Source organism: Chionomys nivalis, chromosome 11 (assembly GCF_950005125.1).
Source record: "Chionomys nivalis chromosome 11, mChiNiv1.1, whole genome shotgun sequence".
Lineage (NCBI taxonomy): Eukaryota > Metazoa > Chordata > Mammalia > Rodentia > Cricetidae > Chionomys > Chionomys nivalis.
This window is the reverse complement of record NC_080096.1, coordinates 25363369-25387123: the sequence shown is the minus strand read 5'-3', so window position 1 is coordinate 25387123 and position 23755 is coordinate 25363369. Positions and strand designations below refer to the sequence as shown.

The window sequence follows — 23755 nt, the reverse complement described above, 5'->3', positions numbered from 1 at the left end:
TGCTACTCCCCTGACATGATCACCGGCATCTGTGTAACCCTGCTGTCCTGGAACTTGATCTGTAGACCAGGCTGGGCTTGAACTCACAGAGATCCACCTGCCTCTGCCTTCTGAGGGCTGGGATTAAAGGTGTGCGCCACTGCTGCCTGGCCAGCAACTTTACTTTTCACTAGCAGTCTGAAGATGATTTTTGGAATCTTTCTTTATTGGGACTTTTTAGAAAATTTAATTTAATTCATAGAAAGTCCTTTGAAGAATTAGCATAGACATTTAGAATGTGCTTCATAAGGCTTTAGGCTGACTCTAGTGCATTTCTTGTATTTGCATAATTTATGTTACAATATACTTGTAATGAGTACCATGAATCATAATTTATGTTACAATATACTTTTTTTTTTTTTAAGATTTATTTATTATGTACACAGTGTTCAGCCTCCATGTATGCCCTCAGGCCAGAAGAGGGCACCAGATCTCAGTACAGATGGTTGTGAGCCATCATGTGGTTGCTGGGAATCGAACTCAGGACCTCCAGAAGAGCAGTCAGTGCTCTTAACCTCTGAGCCATCTCTCCAGCCCCCTATGTTACAATATACTTGTAATGAGTACCATGCATCTTATGCAGACGATAGGGGAAGGTGTAGTTGTTTGTATTTAGTAACTCCTCTGAGATTACACAGCTAGAAGTCAAAAGCAGTTTTCTAATCCTCCAGTCAGGGCTCATCCCACTTCATCCTTGGACTTGATACACACACACACACACACTCACACACACAATTCTCTCACACACACACATACACACAGAATCTTCAAATAATATATTCTATTCTTTGAGTCCCCTTCTCATCTGTAGGAGTGCTAGCTAATTTACAGACCTGAGGTTCCCATGAGGTCCTATAATCTGTCCAGAGGAGAGAGTATAGCTCGTCCTCCCTCTTGTGATCAGTTTCTCACTAGCACCTCTCATTGTGTGCCTCATGCCTGGGTGCCTGTCCTCCATGGGTCTAAGATATATTGAGTTCTAGACATTGTTGGTAGCATGGAGTTCATGGGGATTCCTTTGCAGGTTTTACAGCAGACAGGAAAAAATAAAATCAACGAAGAGATAAGAATGAACTCCGCTCAGCCGGATTTTATTGTAACCAGTGCTGGATCAGGACTTGTAGAGTCTGGCCCAGATCATTTTACTTTAGCTATATTTAAGCACAGCACAATTTTTGAAAAAAGTATTCAGTTAACAATTAATTCAGTCCCAAGTACACAACAATTTAAGACATGTTTACATTGAGATTCCTTACAAAGTACACCTGACTTCTTTGCAAGAGTGGGTATTTTTGACTCAGAGATTGTGCCCAAGGATTAGGATCTAGGCAGGTTGACTGAGGTAAACATAGTGGCTGTGGGAGTCTGGACTGGCCTGGCCCTAAGATAGCACAGAAGTCACGTGGGCTGCTGTAAAGCACAAGTGACATGATCACTCACAACATGGGTTTTATGGTCTAAAAACAATGCTCAAGATGTAGAGGTAAAGGTCTTAGATAGGTAACAGTACAAATTCTGGGAGATGCCACAGAGCCTATCTCATCAGACAGCAAAGGATCACCAGGTGGTAAAACTGCATCATTCCTAGTGTTCCAGGAAGAACAGCTGTGCACCTCATTTCCCTGAAGAAGTACAGTATGTGTTTAACTTTCCTGGCTTCGCCAGGGCCTATCCATGTGCACTAGGCCTTTATGCCCTCTACAGGAGTTGATATCCTAGCGTAGCCCTTATTGTGACTTAGTGACACTCACTGCCTATTAAGAGGAAGGGACAGTGGTCCCCAGTGCAGCCTGGAGCTATCTCATTGGCTTAGAGGGGAAATTTGAGTTGGTTCTTGCCTTCAGTTTCTCATATGGCATTTAATACAGAATTAACCTGGGGCTAGGTTGATCCTTTGTAAAAATAATGACAAAATTGGACATAGTGGCACATACCTGTAACCCCAGCGCTTGGGGGACTGAGGCAGTGACCTCATACGGAGCTAAATAGCAAGACTATCTCAAAAAACAGTTATTATACTATTTCTGGAATACATACTGTATGCAAAGTGTTTTTCTGATCCCCTACCACACAGTATCTCATTTAATCCTTTAAACAAGAAGTCTGCTTATTCTTATTTACAGATTAGGAAATTTTGGCACAAGGAGGGTTAAGTGATTTACCCAAGGTCACATAGTAATCTGACTTCAGAGTGTAGCAGGCTTTCTTTTGGGCCACCAACCAGTTCCTAAATCATGATATGGAGACTTTTTATTAGTTATGAATGCTCGGCCTTATCTAATGCTTGTCTCACTAGCTCTTATAACTTAAATTAACCTGTTTCTCTTTATCTGTGTTTTGTCTCAGGGCTTTTAATCTTTCATTCTCTATGTCTGGCTAACTGGTGGCTACTTGGCTGGTTCTGGATATCTACTTCATTTTCTCCCTTGTTCGCCTGGTTCTCCCGAGCCTAGATTTGTCCTACCACTAATTCTCTCTGCCTGCCAGCCCTGCCTATCCCTCTACTGCCCAGCTATTGACCATTCAGCTTTTTATTAAACCAATCAGGTGCCTTAGGCAGGCAAGGTAAAACAGCAACACATCTTTACATAGTTAAACAAACGCAACACAAACAAATGTAACATACTTTTACAAAGTTAAACAAATGTAACACATCTTTACATCATTAAAGTAATATTCCATAGCATTTTCCCCTTTTGTCTAAATAAAAAGTTTTAAGCTTAACACAGTAAGACTATATACAATAAGAACAATCATCAAGTAAGAATTGCATTTACAGTATCCAGACCATTTGTATTTGGCGAATTCAGAGGAAATATTCCATTATTTATTCTATCTTGATTCAGTACCTAATTTACCTTCTATCATAACTGAGGAAAACTGTAACTATATCTATTCTTCAACTCCATCAAAGACCCAAGAAGGATATAATATTACCTGAGTAAACAGGAAGTGCAGAGCAAGCAACTTCCAAAACTATAGAAGCAGAGACATCTGGCTGCTTGGACAGTCACCCAAAGTTCCTCTGCAACACTGGGGCATCTAATTTTGGCCTACAGGCCTAGAATATCTGGAATACTTTTCTGTGAAGCAGGAATTTTGAAGGACTGTTCACCTTGTTTTGGCAAAGTTCCACAGTCTTTCCCTTTGTGTTCAGCTTGTCCAGTTTGTACAGCGTACTGCCAGCAGTCAAGGCAAAAGCAGTTTCTTGCTCAAAGGGCTAGCATTGCCACAATGAAAGCAAATTCCAAATGGAGGTTCTTGAATGCCAATCATCTTTTCTGAAGTAGAGTGGTGCTGCCAGGAGCAGACACATGTCTCACTGTCATGAAAAACCTTAGATTATTAAACATCTTAAATACCATATTCTGTAGGCCTTTAAAGTGTTTGAAGACTATCTATCTAAAATATATCTATTTAACCTTGAAAACATACCTAACATGACTACAAGTTTGATTATTGTAGATGACTAACTACTAACCTGCATTTCTTAATTTTTAATTAAGTTATATAATGAGCTATATAAGCACAATATCCCAAACAAGAGTAGAAACATACTTAAGGTATACAAAAATAACTTTAAATTTGTATCAATATACCAAAATTCATACCAATGTAAAATATTTGAGGTTAATAGTTGTCTTTTTACCCTATATTCCTATATCCTCCATAAATGATGACAAAAATCTATAACCAACCAAATGACCAAAAGCCACCCACCTCACCGCTTAGGAATGTGGACACTGTATTCTCTAGACAGCTTCCTGAGGAAATGGAGACAATGGCCTGGTCCTGGGAACACGAGTTGTCACATTGTTGTCCAGTCTCAGAGCTGTCCCCATGCAGAGGGATCCGTATAAGTCACCTGTCTTGTAGTCTTTCCCAGTTTACTTCTGTGTATCTGTAGCCAGGATTTTCAGGAGGTTCTTCATCCCCCTTCCCAATCAAACCCCATCCATCTCTCTCTTTTTTTTTTTAATTTATTTATTATGTATACAATATTCTGTCTGTGTGTATGTCTGCAGGCCAGAAGAGGGCACCAGACCTCATTACAGATGGTTGTGAGCCACCATGTGGTTGTCAGGAATTGAACTCAGGACCATTAGAAGAGCAGGCAATGCTCTTAACCTCTGAGCCATCTCTCCAGTTCCCCATCCATCTCTCTTAACCTTGAAGGAATCCATGGCCTTTTGTTTCCTGAGGAAATAAAAGCATAACCTCTTCCCCAATACATTTTCTGACTTCCATTTTAAAGTTAAAGCATTCCTAGGGTATGTAGACTGGTTTAATTCAGCAGTTCCTCTTACAATCCCATGTCTCTCAGCAGCTGTTGTTCATTCATAAGCATTCAAAAAATTCAAAGTCATCACAACACCATACAGGATCCAGACTCCCTGTGTATTTTCCATCTTTTTTTAAAAAATGGTTTATTTATTTTTATTTTATATGGTCTTTTTCCTGCACGTATGTCTGTATGAGGGTGTTGGATCCCCTGGAGCTAGAGTTACTGATAGTTGTGAGCTGCCATGTGGGTGCTGGGAATTGAACCCAGGTCCTCTGGAAGAGCAGTCAGTGCTCTTAACCACAAAGACATCTCTCCAGTCCCATATTTCCCCTTTTTTTTTTTTTTTTGGTTTTTCGAGACAGGGTTTCTCTGTGGCTTTGGAGCCTGTCCTGGAACTAGCTCTTGTAGCCCAGGCTGGCCTCGAACTCACAGAGATCCACCTGCCTCTGCCTCCTGAGTGCTGGGATTAAAGGCATGTGCCACCACCGCCTAGCTCAGAGCCTGAGCTTTTTTTTTTTTTTTTTTTGGTTTTTTTGGTTTTTCGAGACAGGGTTTCTCTGTAGCTTTGGAGCCTGTTCTGGAACTAGCTCTGTAGACCAGGCTGGGCTCGAACTCACAGAGATCCGCCTGCCTCTGCCTCCCGAGTGCTGGGATTAAAGGCGTGCGCCACCATCGCCCGGCTAGAGCCTGAGCTTTTAACCACACTGATAACCTACAATTTGGGGGTAAATGGGTATAGGGAATATGCTTTCTTTTTTTTTTTTTTAATCTGTGATATGAGAGTGGCCCTGATTAGCATTTTGCTTTTGTTTGATTGCTTATTTGTCTTCTCCTGCTTTTACATGGTATTAGCTTGCCCCCACCCTGTAGCCAGGTGCCATCTGAGTCTAAGACTCTGAAGGCCAGCCAGGGACCCTTCCAGATGAGTCAGAACAAAGGACCACAGCCTTTATGTCTGTAATTGCTCCTGTAATCCTCTTGACAGAAGTCAGGGGACCAGGGGAAGAAGCGAACACCATGACCGCCCTTTTCCAATACTTGGTCTTGTGTGTGTCTAAGTTTCTGTGCCTCTTTGGAAAGGCTGCAGCGCTCAGGGTCTTTGCAGCTCAGGTGAAAGATAAGGCTGGTAGGGAGCCCCGCGGATGGCTGGGATGTCTGAGGCTGCTGGTGAGAGCTAAACAAACAGCATGTCTTTTCAGAGCTTTTCCTCCTTCCGTCCGCAAATGGAAGGATCCCAAACTCTCCGCTCGCTTACACTCACATTCTGAGGTGGTGTGAGAAGCTTTAGGCTGTTCAGCTGGAAGGCATCGTTTAGGTGGAAGCCTGCTCTTATAAAAGAACATTTCCCCTCTCAAATTCTGCTTCTCACTGCACATACTGTGGGCATGTTGCGTAGGAGCATTCATTCCCATCTCAAGCTCCTGCCTTGCTGGAGCCAACCTTCTTGGTCTGTCCCAGAGCTCTGTGTCCAGGATGTTCACATCCATTTTTGTGATGTGCCCATGGCTGAAGCAGAACGATGGTGGACAGCCTGCCACAGACCGAGGTGTGCTGTCTGTGAGCTCTGCAGGAGTGGAGGTCAGGGATTATTCCTTCTTAAGAATGGGTTTCTGAGCCGGGCGGTGGTGGCGCACGCCTTTAATCCCAGCACTCGGGAGGCAGAGACAGGCGGATCTTTGTGAGTTCGAGGCCAGCCTGGTCTACAAGAGCTAGTTCCAGGACAGGCTCCAAAGCTACAGAGAAACCCTGTATCAAAAAACCAAAAAAAAAAAAAAAAAAAAAAAAAAGAATGGGTTTCTGAGCCAGGTGTGCTGGGTGCCTGTAATCCTGGCACTCCAGAGATAGGAGAGAGGCAGACAGATCTCTGTGTATTCAAGGGCAGCTAGGGTTTCTCTGCAACACTTACAGGGTCTTAGCACACGGGCACACCTAGGCAGCAGAGCAGTCTGCTGCTGCTGACATATAGGGCCTGGATTACAAATTCTGAGGCCACTGCTGTCAAGCTGCACAACTGTGGGCAACTTGGTTTTTCTCTCAGTCTCTTTATATGGGTGTGGAGACGCAAGGTTAGACTTTACAGAGCTTGTGTCTGTGTTCAGTAGATACAAAGCATTAGGAACTTCACCCTGTGCAAGGAAACCCTCAGTTAGTTTCAGATGTCTCTAATATCACCCTGCTTTTCCAACAGGATGGGGAGGAGTGGAAACTCTGCCACCGTGGCATTGCCCAGTACTGACACTCAGTCCTCCAGGTCTGTTCCTTTTACCTTAGCCTCCCTGTGGAACTCTTCTCTCCCATAGCCTGACTGTCGTCGACTCTGACGGGGCCACGAACTCCACCACCGCAAGCCTGACAGTGAACAAAGCTGTGGATTACCCTCCTGTGGCCAATGCCGGCCCCAACCAAGTGATCACCCTGCCTCAGAACTCCATCACCCTCTTTGGAAACCAGAGTACTGATGACCATGGCATCACTAGCTACGAGTGGTCCCTCAGCCCAAGCAGCAAAGGGAAGGTGGTGGAGATGCAGGTAGGAGAGCATGCTCATGTCTTCTCTCACTCAGGTGGCAGGAAGTTTCTGAGTTGGGGTCTCCCACTTAAGGTTTATTTCTGTTCTATTTTAGTTAACAAAGTCAGTTTTGTGCATTTAGATTTTTTTTTTTAAATCTCCAAACTAATTCAGAAAGTTTTAGGTTCTCTGACTAGCACATTATCTGAAACCTTCATATTAGGAGGCTAGGTAAGAAATGTGTCTGTTATGGGTGACCCAACCTAGAGAGTCAAATTACACAGATGCAACCAAGGCGTAAATCTTCATAAACTCATTGGAGTAGATCGTCTGGCTAAAGGATATCTTCCCTAGAAGTATTGCAGAATAGACAGGGCATTTAAATAAGTAGAGTAATCCGGATGGGACTGTGCTGGAGGACCCTTTGCTTCCTCAGTCTGATGGCTGCTGTTACATGGAGATAGGGCCCTAGTCCAGACATAAATGAGACTCTTGGGTGGAATTTTCCAACTATTCAGCACTACAGGCCAAACAAAATACCTACAAGCTGGACTCAGCCCTAGGTTGCCAGGTTTTGCATTATTCTATAGGAAGCACCTGTGTTGGAGGTTTGCCTCTTTACAATGTTCCTTCTGGTGTGCAGGAAGGATTCTGTATCTCTGGGTTTCTAGACATGACCCAAGGCATGCTTGACCCATTGTAGTTGATGTGTTCTGACAGGTCTCTCTGAGGTCACAGAATCTATAGAAATTCTTCTTCTTCTTCTTTTTTTTTTTTTTAATATTTATTTATTTATTATGTATACAACATTCTGTCTGTGTGTATGCCTGCAGGCCAGAAGAGGGCACCAGACCCCATTACAGATGGTTATGAGCCACCATGTAGTTGCTGGGAATTGAACTCAGGACCTTTGGAAGAGCAGGCAATGCTCTTAACCTCTGAGCCATCTCTCCAGCCCCCTATAGAAATTCTTATTAGTTCAATGTCTCATGCTGAACTTTCAGCGGTCATTCACTATGCTGAGCTGGGAGGTGATAACCAAGTTAGGGTTAAAGACCTGACTGAACCATTTCTGTCAAGTGAGCATTGTGTGCAGTGCTGTGATCCTGGGAGTCATTGCTCATTCCTGAATTTCCGCATGTAGGGAGTTAGAACGCCAACCCTGCAGCTGTCTGCAATGCAAGAAGGAGACTATACCTACCAGCTCACAGTGACAGACACAATAGGCCAGCAGGCGACCGCTCAAGTGACTGTGATTGTGCAGCCTGGTAAGTTGCTTCCTCAGGAGTCTGGGAGAGAAGGGGTTGAGTTCTGAGCTGAAGGAGCAGAGAGGTAGAAGGCATCACCCACAGAGAACCACATCTGTTGCCCCCTTGCCCTCTCTCGTAGCTAGAGGAGGCTTCTCAGCTTCAGTGTGTGCCCCTCCCTTGCTAGTTACAGTATGTTGACGTGGCCTGGGAGGGGGAGCCACAACTGTCAAGTGTCACGTGATTTTAAAGGAGTGGTGTGAAGCCCACTTCATCTAGAAAGCTGTCTCCTGCTTCCTACCCTCTTGCATTAGATTGCAGAGCTAAAACTTCACTGTTTTCAGAATCGCTTGACATGAATCAGTCTTATTCTTCTTGTGAGTCCCCTGATGGCATCCATCTCTCTCCCACATACTTTGTAAAGCTCTGGGCTAAGAGGCAGAGTTCCCATGGCTACCAGAACAGATGCCCCAAGGGTCCTTTCCTCTACCACCTGGAGTGTTGCTTTTGATGGCTGCATTTCTTTGTCCTAGAGAACAACAAGCCTCCTCAGGCAGATGCAGGCCCAGACAAAGAGCTGACCTTGCCAGTGGACAGCACAACCCTGGATGGCAGCAAGAGCACGGATGACCAGAGAATTGTCTCCTATCTTTGGGAGAAGACCCAGTGAGTGTTCTGTGCAGAGGTTCCTGGCCTTGGAAGAGCATGGTTTTACTTGTTTTTCAGGCTTGACTCACTCCTACTGGCTTATTCAGGAGAGGATAAAGTAATGTTTATAATTCTAAATTTCAGCTCTTTAGAAAGATTTTCTGATTTTTTTTTTTTTTAAAGAAGAATGTGCATCATCAGTCGCCCCAGGTAGTGTGGTCCTGGGGTTTTTGCAGGTCCAATCCATCTGCTAATGCATAGTTGAATTACATTTGAGAGGCAGGCTGGAGAGGTAATGGAGCAGAAAAATACCATTGTTCAAAACTAACTGGTAAGGTTAGCTGAGGATGAGCAAGCAGCTACTAAGAGGAATTGAAAATTTATCTATAAAACAAAAGCATGACTATGTTATGTTCTTGGGAGACATTATTTCTCAGTTAAGTTAGCCAAAGATCAAAGACTGTAGCCAAGATACTTTTTAAATTGAAATTACCTATTTGAGCCATTTTTGTTTGCAGTTTCTTTCAGCACTTATGAACCATAACAAATGGAACTTAAATTGTATACAGGATCCTGCAGGAAGTGAAGGGATTCTAGGGAAGTTGAAAAATTCTTTATTTCCAAAAACAGCAGCTACAGGACAGGTGGGGTTCTTAGTCTTAACATATATGCTCACTCACACACACACACACACACACACACATATATACATACAGACACTTTGTTATAGCATTGGAGATGGGTAGAGAAGGCTTTAGTTTCTACTTAGGCAGTCTGTGTCAGGCACCAGACATCTTTCTTCAGCTGCTTTGGAGATCTGGGTCTCCCTTAGCTCGGTGTGTTGTTGCTGTAGCTGTTTATAGAAGGCAGACCTCAGGAACCCTCAGGCAGAATGTCAGTGGTGCCTGCAGTCAGAGATAGTGCTTCCTGGATGAGACAGACTCAGGAGAGGCCACTCTGGTCAGAGGTAATAAGTTTCAAAAGCAGAGCTGGGAGCTGGCAGCTTTCTCTGGTTGTCCTTAGTTGGAGGGATGCGTGGGTGTGCAGGGCTCTGGCTGTGTGAGCCCTTGCCTGTGTGCTGGCCGGAAGCCTGCTGAAGGCTACTGTGCCATGAGACACAGTGGGAAGGAGGCAGGCAGGATGTGGTGTCGCAGTGTTTTGTGGCACTGGCCATGATCTGGAAGAGACTCAGTTATAGAGCAGGGAGAAGACAGTTTTGTCCCAAGAGGCCCTCTGCAGCCCTGGCCTGCATCCTTCCCCCAACTTCTCCTCAGGAGGACTCGGGAGTGTGGATAAGAAGTGTTTTTTGCATCTTTGCAGGCAAGGGAAAACCAGCTAATGGGCCAGAAAAGCTTCTCAGAAACCTCGTCTCTGGGTCATCTTGTTAAGCAGAGCTGCTCAGAGGACTATTTCTTATATAAACTAGAATAATGAAGAGTTTGAATGTTCTAGAAGCTCATATAAAAGATAAGCCTATATTTGTTTAAGAGCTGATGAGTGAAATTTTCTGACCAGAAGACGACTGTGTTTTGGGGCCAAGTGATACTTTCTCCTAACAGAGTATTTTTAAACATTTTCTGTCGAGGTTTGGGAAACAATTGTTCCTGTCTTAGTTGAGGCAATAATTGCACTTCCTGCTGCTAGAAGAGCAGCAGGCAGGTACGACTCCGCCTTCTGATTGCTGTCTTGTCTAGGGGGCCTGACGGGGTGCAGCTGGAGAACTCCAACAGCAGCGTCGCCACTGTGACTGGGCTGCAGGTGGGGACCTATGTGTTCACCTTGACTGTCAAAGATGAGAGGAACCTGCAGAGCCAGAGCTCCGTGAATGTCATTGTCAAAGAAGGTGTGTCTTGCTGTGTCTGTGCAGCAGCCTCTGTGGTCTGATGGCCCAGGAAGCCACCTTGTTCTGTTCGGGGGCAGAATTGATTAAAAGGGAGACAGGGAAGCAGACTGGCGAGGGCAGCTGTAATGTTGTAAACAATCTTTGAGAGTAACTGTAAGTAACAGATTTTAAACCCCTTTCTCTCTGCACTCCCTACCCCATCCCCTGCTTCCTTCCTGATTTTTCTTCTCAAATGAATAGTGGAGGTATTAAGCAATTTGTTTTCTTTGCATTTTTAATTTGCCCCATGCTAAGATCTGGGGTTTCTGTGACTCCCCGGTAGCAACAGTGACCCCTGCTGCCAGGGGCTGGAATGACTGTTGCACTGGAGTTGTCCTGGGTTATCTGTCTGGCTTGTCCCTCAGTCTTGTTGTGTTGGCCTCACGGAACTGGGGCGGATTGGGAGAGCCCATGAGCTCGTAGTAGAAAAACCACCCTATCAATGGATGACATCCAAGCAGTGTGCTGACCAAACTGTGTAACCCCCGGCCAGCCGAGCTTCTGTGCCATAGATCACACTCTTCCTTTTCCTGCGAGGTGAAGGGGGTGGGAGGGAACGGACCCTAGGGGGCACCCTGAGAGCAGCATTTGAAAGGAGAGGTCCTGGTGTTAACTGGCAAAACCAGAGTCTTGGGCTGTAAGCGTCCCTGGCCTTCATCTCCAGTCTCTAAATTTGAAGTAGAGAGCTGAAAGCACACTGTCCCCTCCATGTGCAACAAACGGGAGAGCCTGGGAGCCTCTGCTCTAGTGGCTTTTGCGCTACACCTTGGACGAGCACTGAACAGCTCTCCTTTAAGGCTCTTCAGTATTAGCTCCTCATCGGCATCACAAGCAGCATCTTGCTTTTTCAGAATGTCACATTGTTTCAATGATGTCTCCTTGGTTAGAAATAAACAAGCCGCCAGTAGCCAAGATCACCGGGAATGTGGTGGTTACCCTGCCCACAAGCACAGCAGAGCTGGATGGCTCCAGGTCCTCGGATGACAAGGGGATAGTCAGCTACCTGTGGACTCGAGACGAGGCGAGCCCAGCTGCAGGGGTGAGTGGGCCGGAGTGGGAGTGCTGGGTAAAGTCAGGGTGGGGGTAGGTGAAGAGGGGGATCCTACCCTCCCGTATCTGTTTTAACCACAACATCCCTGTATCAAACCTAGATTGTGCTCTGGAATCGGGGAGTCAAATGCCTTCCTGTGAGTCACCCTGGAAATTGGTGCACACAGCATCTTCTAGCCCCTGACCCTAGGGGCCGTAAAGGGCAATGCTGTGACTGGCCCACGAGCAGAGCTGTGTGGCTCAAGCAGCAGCTTATTCCAAGGTGGCATTCTGTCCCACAACATCCTTGCTGTTCACCCCCACAGGAGGTGCTGAATCAGTCTGACCATCACCCTGTCCTCTTCCTCTCTAACCTGGTTGAGGGAACCTATACGTTTCATCTGAAAGTGACCGATGCGAAGGGGGAGAGTGACACAGACCGGACCACCGTAGAAGTGAAACCCGGTGAGCTCACTTCCTGTACCCTCCCACCTAGCCAGTAACAGACCTCCCTGAGCCTCAGAGAGAGTGCTTGTGCCCTGTCAGACCTTGTGTCCCAACTCAGTCCCTTCTCCTCTGCACATGTCTGCAAGCAGGCTCGGGTACCATGGGATCTGAGCACAGGAACGGCTTGAGTCTTGATGTCTCATCAGCACCCAAATGCACAAAACAACTTATTTTTGTAAGTTGAGCCTCAGGCTTTATCTGACAATCCAGGGAAGTAAAGTGATGTCCTGCACACTTCTCAGGTTTTCAGAAATTAATGCCCTTAAATAGAAGCTTGCTTTTGTGATGCTGGTGGCTGCATTGGTGATAGGGAGGATGGCGGTGGGCAGGGCTGATGGCCCCTAGTAGAGATGTTAGCTCTTTACTCTTGGCCAGCTTCAGGCATGGCTCTGCCTTGGGAAGGGTTTTAGTCCTTGTCATGCCTCTAGGAAAAACAGTGGCTGAAACAAACAGGGTCTCATGTGTGTTGAAAATCAGGCTACAGCCCTGGCTCTTCCATCCAAGTCTGTAGGCAAGGTTTTCTGGGCAATCCATGGTTGCTTCAGCTGTGCCTAGCAAGTGTAACCACATCTCAGTTCTAGAGGTCAATAGTGTGGCACTGAGGTCATTTCTTGGCTTCCTGGACTTTCCCTGTGTTGGTTGCATCCACACCACTGTTAGGACAGTCGGAGGTGTATTCTCTCTCCCGTGTTTATGAACAAAGTACAGCATATCTCTGCAAGTGTGGTGGGGTCTGGGGAGACCACTGACATGGTTAACTGGAGAGCTCAGCAGTGCCTGTCAGACAGGTCTCACCTCCTCTGTCCCTCCCCATGAAGCCTGGTGCCTTACGGTTTGTACCTCACCCTGGGATTTGGGTGGCAGGGGTGATGGGAAGCTTTCCAAGCCTGCTCTTGATAGCTTTACCAAGAGTTCGCTCCTCTTCTTTCCCACTTGAAGAATGTCTAACTTCTGTCACCTCTTCCCCTCCTGTGCCAAAGCAAAACACAGTGACAGTCCTATTTTAACCATTCACTTCTGAAGCCATGACTGATCCTTGTGCCTTCCAGATCCCAGGAAAAACAACCTGGTGGAGATCATCTTGGATGTTAATGTGAGCCAGCTGACGGAGAGGCTGAAAGGGATGTTCATTCGCCAGATTGGGGTTCTCCTGGGGGTGCTGGATTCCGACATCATTGTGCAAAAGATTCAGCCGTACACGGAGCAGAGGTAGCTGGACAATGAATGTGGAGAGAAAAGGAAATCACAAGGCTTCCCAGCTGAACAGCAGTGGGGCTAGGTGGAGAAGGGTGGGTACTTTGCCAGTCAGGCCTCAGGCCCTGTGGTAAAAAGTCAAACAGGCTCTGGGAGCAAGGTCAGAAGAGACCCGTTATGTTCACAAAGCTACAGTCTGAAAGGGAGATGACTGTGTTGGTTCTCACTGCACAGCTGGGGGCACATTGTTTGGCCTTTGCTATGGCCGATCAGCTCTTTATTAGACCATCAGGTGTTTTAACACAGCTTCACAGAGTTAAACAAGTGCAACAGGAAAGAATGCAACACGTCTTTGCATCACTAAACAAATGTTCCGCAGCATATGAATGGAACACATCTTCAACTAATATTCCACAGCAGTTTTGTTTGTTTGCTTTTAATTTTGAGACAGGGTCTCACTGTGTAGACCTTGCTGACCTGTAACATGCTATATAGACTAGAACTCACAGGGGTCCACCTGCCTCTGCCTTGAGTGGTAGGTTTAAAGGTACGTGTCACCACCCTGGCTGTTAGTACCACAAGTTTATTTTGAGACACGCTGAATTGAGGCGGAGACCTGGGCTCTATAATCTCAGCAAGTTTCTGCTGATACAGATTAGTCACTATTTGTCCTGTGCAAATGGAGATAAAGATGTGAGGGTTATTGGTAGAGACAAAAATAAAAGCTGTACACATGGATTACAGGAGGAATGGTTTATGGTAAAGATTGTATCAGGTCTGGAATTTGCAGGGCCCCACTGTTAGCTTCACTTTGTAGTAAGTCGCTTTTAGTCAGTCAGAAGTAGGACAGTTCAGCCCAAATTATATGTCATGTCACATGTGGACAATGCTGCAGTACTTTAGGGTAGCTTGTCCTGGAATCAGCTGGGCCAGGGCGTTTGGGATACTTAGGGCCCCTCAGCCACCCTATTATGCTAAGGGGTCAATATCTTGGGCAAACCTATAAGTCCACATGGCCCACTGATTAGGAAGGTTTGCTTTGTGATGCTAAGGAAGAGGCCATCAGAGTTCAGATGACAGGCAGAAAGCAAACAGATTCTGGGCTTGGAGTGGCGTCACTTCAGCCCAGCAACCCTACTGTGCGGAGTCTGTCTTTTTGCTTCACAGTAATAGTTGTTTGGCGTATGGGCAATCTTTCCAGCAGTTTACATTTATGAAGTGCTGTGGCGTGCTCTATTAGTAACCCAAGCACCGACCCAGCTACATAGCTAGCGAAGACTGGAAGCAGGGATAGGGCCACAACCAACCCTGCTTTTCTCGCTCTCCTGCTAGCTGTGTGGACCACAGTTGCTGGTAGTCAGGGTATTTGTAAAAGGGTAAACTTTAGGGTCCTGTGTAACAGGGTGGGGCTCTGGCGCTGCTGTGACTGTGTGACCCTGGGTGAGTTAGCTCCTCTGGGCCCCCATTTTGTCCTCTTGTAAAATGAAGGTGGGGAAGAAAGCAACTTTCTCGCTGGGCTGCTGCGGCAGTGCGTGTCACCACAGGATACAGGGTGCTTAGTGGATGAGGTTATGGCAGCCACTCTGGACCACTCCAGCACACTCACTGTTGTCTGTCTCTACAGCACCAAGATGTTATTTTTTGTTCAGAATGAGCCTCCCCACCAGCTCTTCAAAGGCCATGAGGTGGCAGCCATGCTCAAGAGTGAACTGCGGAAGCAGAAGGCTGACTTTCTGATATTCAGAGCCCTGGAAATCAACACTGTCAGTGAGTCACGGGAAGCTGGGAGCAAAGCCCTAAGGCAAACAACCTTTCACCCAGAGGGAGATTCTTACCCCAGGGCCCACAGGCCCTGACAGTGCTCAAGGAACTGTGAGCCTGAGGAAGAAAATACTTGTATCTTTATTTTATCCAGCCTTGCCTCCAGATTCACCATCACCCTCAGTTTTGAAGGCAGGCAGCACTAACGGAGCTGGTGACTCTGGGGCCAAAGAACTGACATGGTTGGCAGCACACTGTGGGCAACAGCATTCACACAGCGCTGCTTCAGAATTAGCTGTTGTCAGACCCACTGCAGACCTCTTCCTTAGTGCTTTAATAGATACTCGTCTACTTTTAAAACTTTGGGTTCTTAAAGTTTATAGTATTCTATGTATTGTTTCTGGGACTACATTGCTCTGAAGAGGAGGCATGCCGGATGGACAGTCACTAGTGCAGACAGCAAGAGGAGACTCAGGGGAGCTGTTTGACCGGGGTCTGGCACCTGCTTATCAACATGAAGCTAACATGAAACAAGGGACTTCAATTTCCATCAGCTCTGAAGCTTTTGTTTGCCTTGCTCTTTCTCACGCTTACCTCTTTCCTGCCACCTTCAGCATGTCAGCTGAACTGTTCTGACCACGGCCACTGTGACTCATTCACCAAGCGCTGTATCTGTGACCCATTTTGGATGGAGAATTTCATCAAGGTGCAGCTGAGGGACGGAGACAGCAACTGTGGTGAGTGAGTGCGTGGCTTCATGCCAGCCAGCTTGGCTGCAGAATGGCGCTGTGCTGCGGGGGTAGGTGTTGGTGTTCAAGGTGGATGAGCAGGCAGAACTCTGTATTTTCTGTTTGCAGAGGACGCTTTGGTCCTTTCCTCCACACTTTCTGAATGCCAGCAGAGGGTTCTGCAGCAGTCAGAGCAGCTGCGTGCTGTGACCTGAATCCCATGTGCTTCCAGGCGACCCCTTGTCTTTTTGGAGTGCCTGCATGCTGTGACCTCATGGGAACCCACATTCCCATCTTAGAGTTGTGCCCCTGCACAATGGGCAGTGCCCAGAGCATTGCTGGAGTGGCCTGGGACACACGGGCATTTTAGACGCTTACAAGCATCCACTCACCCTCCCCAGGGAGCCAAGCACATTCTTACCCTTTGTGATTTCTTTGCAGAATGGAGCGTGCTGTATGTTATTATTGCAACCTTTGTCATTGTTGTTGCCTTGGGAATCCTGTCTTGGACTACTATCTGTTGCTGCAAGAGGTAAGGTGAAGGGTGCTGACAAGTATGTGTTGGAGTCTGTATGGCTCCAGTCATAGAACCTTTCCATGAGGAGGTACCTGGCACCTTCCTTACAGGCAACCAGTCACTGAGATGGGATTTGACCGCCTAAGGCCTGTGGCAGAAAAATCCTCATTTCCCACTCCTGAAGGCAGAAGCACTGCCCTCATTTAAGGGGTGTCACTGCAGATATTTGCGAGGTGGGGACCCTGGTGGAGGTGTGGCTGGGTACATGTACTCTGCAGTGTTGTGAGCCATCCTCACACCTAGACATAGACTTAGACTTGAGTTCATGATTGCATGTTCTAGTTTGTTTTTACTTGAGACAGCCTAGCTAGCTGTATTAATTATTTTATGGTTACATTGATTGTATTATTTTTCACTGTTAAGCATGATTTCAAGCTACAGGCATAACTCCGTGGTAGAACACTCGTCTGGCATGTGCAAGACTTTTGCTTGTGGTGCTGACACCTGAACCAAAAGTTTTGAGTTTTGTGTGTCATGGTAATATTCAGAAGGCAGTATCTTTTTTTTTTTTTTTAAAGACTTATTTATTTATTATGTTTACAACATTTTGCCTTCATGTATCCCTGCAGGCCAGAAGAGGGCACCAGATCTCAGTACAGATGGTTGTGAGCCACCATATGGTTGCTGGGAATTGAACTCAGGACCTCTGGAAGAGCAGCCAGTGCTCTTAACCTCTGAGCCATCTCTCCAACCCCCAGTATCTTTTTTTTTATATTCCCCAACAGCCTTCTCCCAACCCACAGATAAGGAAACCCAGGCTTAAATGCTCAACTGAGAGCAGTTTGAGAGAGTTGGGACTAAATCTTATATTGCCTTATTTAAAACTTAGAAAGGTATGGTTTTTGAAAAGCCCCACCAGCCAGATAACCCATCAGCAGGGTGCACTGCTTCTTTCGCTGTCTGCTGTGCTTTCTAGCCATCCCATCCCACAGCGGCGACAACTCCCTTGTCTCAGGTTGCCACCTGCTTTGGCTAAGTAAGGAGAGGTACTGTCCACCGGGCAGCCTCGGCATTTCAGGCCTCACAGACCTCATTCCTGAGCAGAGATGGGGGTTGTGTTTTTTAGGCAAAAAGGAAAACCCAAGAGGAGAAGCAGGTACAAGATCCTGGATGCCACTGATCAGGAGAGCCTGGAGCTGAAGCCAAGCGCCCGAGCAGGTAGGACTCTGGGAGCTGGTGCTGAGGGCTGGACTGAGTGTTCAGTCCCCATGTTCCTTTCACCTCGTGCTCCTCTGCCTGCTCATCCCAGGTCTGCTTCTTGCTCAGTGACCCTGTGGTCACTGTCAGGGGCCTCAGTCTCTTGAACCTGAGCAGTCTGTCCCTTCCAGGCAGAGACCAGATCGTAACCTGCTTTTCTCTGACCTTCTCTGACCCCACCCTCTCCATCACTAAGCAGATCCCAGCTGCCTTCAGTCTTAGGGCAGCTGCTTTCCTGATGTCTGTGGGTGCTGGGGGCCAGGTGTCTCCCACTATGACTCCTGCTAAACAGCCCTTCCTAAACTGGTCAATAGCTGAGGTTCCCTCATGAGGGCCCCAGGACAGGTCATCTGTCTGTGGGAGTCGCTCTCCACGAAAGCTGTTTTAAAATGCTTTTACAGAAAGCGTTTATTAGCTGGGCGGTGGTGGCGCACGCCTTTAATCCCAGCACTCGGGAGGCAGAGGCAGGTGGATCTCTGTGAGTTCAAGGCCAGCCTGGTCTACAAGAGCTAGTTCCAGGACAGGCTCCAAAGCTACAGAGAAATCCTGTCTCAGAAAAAAAAAAAAAGTGTTTATTAAACACCCTTCTGCTTAAAGCTGTTGAAGAGGCTGTGGTGGAGACAGGCCTAAGATCCTCTGCCCCAGAGAAGACAGAGCTACAGAGAATGAGTGTTCATAAGCAACTGGGATTTGCACCCAGGCAGTTTCATTGTGAGTCACGAGTCTGAAGTGGGCCTAGTTACCAAAGCAGCAGTCGGAGCACTCCCCCAGATACTGTGTGCAGCTAGCTTCCAGAGTGGCCAGCGAGGCCCCTATGGCTTTACTCCTGACCATGTTTCCTTCATAATGCTTTTCTTGGCTTGGTTTCATGGCCTCTGTATCTGTTTACTTTCCCTCTTGTTTATCTCCAATCTGTTCAGCTGCTTCATGTTCAGACAGTTTATTTCTCATCCCTGTTTGGCCTCCCAAAACCACACTCACAGCTATACAGAATGATAGTAAAAGGTCTTAATAAAGAGTACACCATGGGAGGGAGGCCTGAGAGAGGCTCGGCAGGTAAAGTGTTGCCACCAGTTTTGACACCCTGCATTCAAGCTCCAGGAGCCACAAACCGGAAGAAGTGTGCATAATCTCACACACTCAAACTGGAAGAAGTGTGCATAATCTCACACACTCAAACTGGAAGAAGTGTGCATAATCTCACACACTCACAGCAGGGAAGGAGGGAAGCAGAAAGGCTAGAAAGGAGAGATAGTTTAAAAACTAAAGAAGCAGCAGTGAAGCTGAGTGTGAAGGATAAGTAACATCAGATCGGTCAACAGCATTGCAGACAGGAGGGTGAGGGTGAGGTCTCACTGCTTGGAGGGGCAGAGGGCATTTGGGGATGTGGACAAAAGCTATTTACACTGGCAACGTGAGCCAGAGTGAGTGACCCAAGGCTGGATACTGATGAACAGGTCTTTGCTGAGGTTCCCCCTAAGAGTAGTGGGGTGTCTTACGTGGGGTTAGGGCTGAGCATCTGTCTGGGTGGTACCACAATGTGGTGTTTCGAACATGCTCAGTGACTCTAGTGACGACATGTAGCAGGCTAAAGGGAGAACTGCAGATAGGGAGCCTGGTCTGAGGAGGCGGTGACAGTGCAGAGGAGCAGACAGGGTCAGAGCTGATTCCTATCCAGATGTTGACAGAATCGGGACAGTTGTTACCAGTACTGTTAGAGAAGAATTAAACTGAGCCCAGAAGAATGGTCGGTCAGGACTGAAAGATGGGATTCTTTGCCAGTTAGGATCAGCACCTCAAAAGTAGGTCACAGCCCTAAAAAGACCCAGGCAGCCAAGATTGGCTGCACAGGGGAAGCGTTGTCATAAAAGTCCTGACTCCGGGGATCCTAGCAGCCGCCTACATGGCTGGCTGGCAGAGTGGAGGACTGTAGAGGTTAGGGGTAGGGAACCATATGCCCTATGGATTTTGAAGCCTTTTTCAAAGAAGGGGGACAGAGGGCCAGGACTCATGACCAGATTGCATGCAGGGCAGGGCTGGTGGTGGAGCTCCTAGAGTAGGAGTGTCATGATGGGAGCTGCACAGACCCCTCTGAGGCAGAGCAGGGCTGAGGTGCTACACTGGGCAGGATAGAGCCCAGAGTCTGACAGCAGCAGCTTTAGATCTGCTTTTATTTGTTCCTTCTATTATTGTAGGTGGAACCAAATCAAATTAATTTTTTTTTTTTGAGACAGGGTTTTTTTTTTCCCTATTTGTCCTGGAACTTGATCTATAGACCAGGCTGGCCTCAAACTCAGACCTGCCTGCCTCTGCATCTTGAGTGCTGGGATTCAAAGCATGCACCATCACCACCTGGCCAAAATCACTTTTTTACCACTCACAAAAGTGGCAATTCTGTTTGCCAGAATATTGGAAATACAGCAGGTGGAGTTGTCACAAGGGAAATCAGCCCCTGCCCCCCTTTGTGCTACCGTCCAGTGCCCAAGTTAATAGTATCTTGGAGTCAGATTGCAAATGGTACCACGTGCTGGGCAGCTTTCACCCTCATTCCTTACAGCAGGCTCGCACCTAGTGATCTACTGACAGGTATATATTTACTGACCAGTTATACTGCTCATCCCCGTGTCTTTTAGAGGACACACACACGGAGCTCTATTGAGTGTAGACTCGGAGAACTGTTGAGTTCCAGTGATGTGTGTATATAGTTTTCACTGATTTTCCACCAACTTTGTCATTTTTAGTGGGTGAGCAGGAGCTGTGGTAGACAGGTGCTGGGTGAGAGATGGGGCTGCACAACCAGGGAGGGATCTCCTTAAAGGCCCTTGTCCTTTGCTGTGGGGAAGAGAGGAGGGTGCGGGTACTAGGCAGGAAGTGAATGCTCTTTTAAGGTCTCCAGTGGAGGGGCTGTGGGAGAAGGAACAGCATTTAAGGGAAAAAGAAGCACCTTTTCCTGGACCTTCCATTGCCACTGTTTCCACCACATTGGAGAGGCCCATGGTGCCAGTGCTTTTCTGTGGCTCTGCTGCACTGAGGCTCTGAATGTGACTGCAGGCATATCCCAGGATTATACCCCCTGTAATGGTGGCCCTTAGCCCACACTGCATGGCCAAAACAGATGTGGATGAGGTCCACCGCAGGGTGTGATCCTTGAGTGGGATGGGAGTAGTCAGGTCTGAAGCCAGCCTTGGGAGACCAGAGAGCACCCAGAGCTGTCAGGCTGCCCACCAGTCTTTTCAGGTGCCACTGATGTTTACACGGATGGATGGCGATGTTGTGGACTGCCTGAATGAAATACAACTCACCTGATAGCCACCACTTTTAACAAGTGGAGAGCTAGCTCCTGTGGTTGGGCAGTGCCAGTATAGAACACTGCTGGAGTGATCGATCTTGTTAGCTATTCCTACTTGCAGTCATCTCTCTGGGAATGGGATCTACCCTAAAGCTGTTGACAAATAGTTCATCCCTGTGTCTCTACAGTGAGGGAAAACCTGTGAAGGTGACTGCTGTGGCCTTTAGAGTTTCGGTTTTATGGATTTTTAAAAGATTCTTATGTGTAGTTGTGCTATCTGCATAAGTGTATGTCCACATGAACCACAGAGGTGTTGGGATCCCCTGGAGATGTAGTTACAGAAGCCATGTGTTGTGGGTGCTAGAAATAAGACTTAGGCCCTTTGGAGGAGTAGCAGCTACTGCTCTTAACTGCTGAGCAATCCAGTCCCAGATGCCTCTTACAGAACATGGTATGTGCCAGGCGGTGGTGGCGCACTCCTTTAATCCCAGCACTCAGGAGTCACAAGAGGCAGGCAGATCTCTGTGAATTCAAGGCCTGGTCTACAAGAGCTAGTTCCAGGACAGGCTACAAAGCTACAGAGAAACCCTGTCTCAAAAAACAAAATAATAAACAAACAAACAGAACCTGGTGTGTTCTGATAACATGGCTGCTTGGGACTGTACCTGAATGAGAATCCACCCATTTTAAAATCTTACTTTTTGGGTGTGTGTGTGTGTTGAGAAGGGTCTCACTATGTAGCTCTGTCCAGGGATGTGATGGAGAACAGACCACCACTTGGTCACACCAACCGAAACGCAGGAGTATAGCAGAGTCCAGGTCTCAGCTCCAGGCTTTGCCCTCTGTGTTCTTCTAGGCAGCCCAGCCCTCCTTCCACCTGTTCTTCCTGTAAGATGCGTGGTCTTCTTCCTTGTCTCCTTTCCAGGCAGAGATGAGGATGGTGTTTCCTGACACTGGGCTTTTTTTGGCAGGCAGCAAACAGAAAGGCCCCATGCTGAGCAGCAGCTTGATGCACTCAGAGTCGGAGCTGGACAGCGATGATGCCATCTTCACATGGCCAGACCGGGAGAAAAGCAAACTCCTGCATGGTCAGAATGGATCTGTGCCGAATGGGCAAACACCTTTGAAGACCAGGAGCCCACGGGAGGAGATCTTATAACTCCTTGGTCTGTCTCATCAAATTGAGCCCCAGTGCCAGGGGCCAGAGCACGTCTAGGCTGGTTCCTGACCTCCTGGGTCTGAGGGCAGCTGCTCTCCCAGCATGTGCTGGTCACTCCATCCCAACAGCCCTCTTCAGAACTGCTGGTACTTGAACCCACACTTTATAGGAACCCCTGAATGAAGCTGTGAATGAAGGTTTCCTCTATGAACCTATGTGGTAGGCCCCCCCAATATCCTCATCTCAGGGCCTCACTTTGCACACATGTTCCTGCCCCCTGCCCGAGAGCAGACACAGCCAGCCCCTTAGCCTCCTCTCTGCTGTTAGAACAGTGCAGCTGAGCCCAGAGCCGAGTGCCACCAGCCTAGCCCTCGGCATAGTCTTTGTTAGCTTCTCTGGGACAGTGTGCCCTGCCTTTCCTAGGCCAAGAGAAATCCTTGCCCACTAACTGCTGCCTGGCCCCTCATCTTAAGAGCTGGCTTGTGTACTGACCGTATCAGGGACGTAGGGGGCTTGCTGGGGATGACCAGCTCCTGCTTCCAGGCTCAGGCCACCCCTCATTCTCCCAGAGTAGATAGCCACAGATCGACTGGAACTCTGTGGCATTCGTGTGCATGTGTGTGACTGCCCCACTGTGGTCCCTTCCTTGTCCCTCCATCCATGTCTTTTCTGTGTCCTTTGCACGCGTGAGTGCTTGAGTGTATGGGTACCTGTTCCTTATAGGTCTCTTGGCTGCTCTCAAGGCAGCTCTAACTTGGAGACTTTCAGCTCCTTGGAAGACTATTAATCCCTCTGGCCCTGTCACCAGTTCCTCAGCCATGGTGTCGGGAGTTTCAGGGAAAGTGACTTTTTAAACAAAGGACTTACAATTTCTACTGCTGCACTATCTGTTGTGAGATAATTAAACATGCTATTTAATTGTGTGCCTGACTACTACTAGGTGGTGCTTCTCATACTACATCCATGACCTGCAGGGCCTGAGACTGCTGCAGACCCGTGAGGTCACCATCCTAAATCCTGCACACTGGTGGTCCAGGGCTCCCGCCTGCCATGGTAGGTGAGCTTGTGCCACAGGAATGCTGGCTGCCCTAGATGCTCTTTGATTTTGACTTTTTGTTACATAAAAATGACTTCTGTCCACCTATGACCATGCTGAGGGGCACAATAAGAACTTTAGGGTAATATTGTTGCTTTTTGAGTTCCCAATATTTCAAGAATACCAAAAGGAATATATTCATTGTCACATATCCCAGTCCTACCACAGAGGCCGGGATGCAGTCTCAGTGTATCACAACTGACAGTGACACTAGGCAGTACCATCTGAGAACAGCTGGCAGGGCTAAGGCACAAGAGGCTAGCTGACAAGCTGACAGCTGAGTGTGAAGAGGAGAAGGTGTCAGCAAATAAAATAATCCCTTCTGTATAGAATCTAAAGTACTGGCTAAGAGGTAAGTGTGATTACGTAAGATCATTCTACAGAATGATCATACCTTTTTAGAGTTTAACTCAGGTTGTTCCATGTTGTAAATATTTTGAGAAAATCCTTAAAATGTCAGGACAAGAATCTATAGAAACTTATAAACCAGCCAAGGGAATATTATTTCAACCAACCCATCAGAAAGCAGGAATAGAACCAGTTGTAGTGGTGCTATGCCTATAATTCCAGCATTTAGAGAGCCAAGGTAAGAAAGATGCCATGACTTTG

General features: G+C 47.2%; 1 protein-coding gene across 2 annotated transcripts in view; it reads left to right on the top strand.

Annotated features, from left to right (window-relative positions):
• Kiaa0319l (KIAA0319 like) overlaps positions 1–22969 on the top strand; it is a 104183-nt gene extending 81214 nt beyond the window's left edge. For both annotated transcript variants that reach the window (XM_057783472.1, XM_057783471.1), the window contains exons 10-21: positions 6625–6853; positions 7977–8100; positions 8613–8745; positions 10422–10570; positions 11497–11648; positions 11965–12103; positions 13195–13354; positions 14964–15106; positions 15715–15837; positions 16270–16360; positions 17472–17563; positions 21863–22969. In XM_057783472.1, the coding sequence (XP_057639455.1) occupies positions 6625–6853; positions 7977–8100; positions 8613–8745; positions 10422–10570; positions 11497–11648; positions 11965–12103; positions 13195–13354; positions 14964–15106; positions 15715–15837; positions 16270–16360; positions 17472–17563; positions 21863–22050 (1723 nt within the window). In that variant the 3' untranslated portion in view covers positions 22051–22969. The remainder of the gene's footprint in view (positions 1–6624; positions 6854–7976; positions 8101–8612; positions 8746–10421; positions 10571–11496; positions 11649–11964; positions 12104–13194; positions 13355–14963; positions 15107–15714; positions 15838–16269; positions 16361–17471; positions 17564–21862) is intronic.
• The last annotated feature ends 786 nt before the right edge of the window (positions 22970–23755 follow it).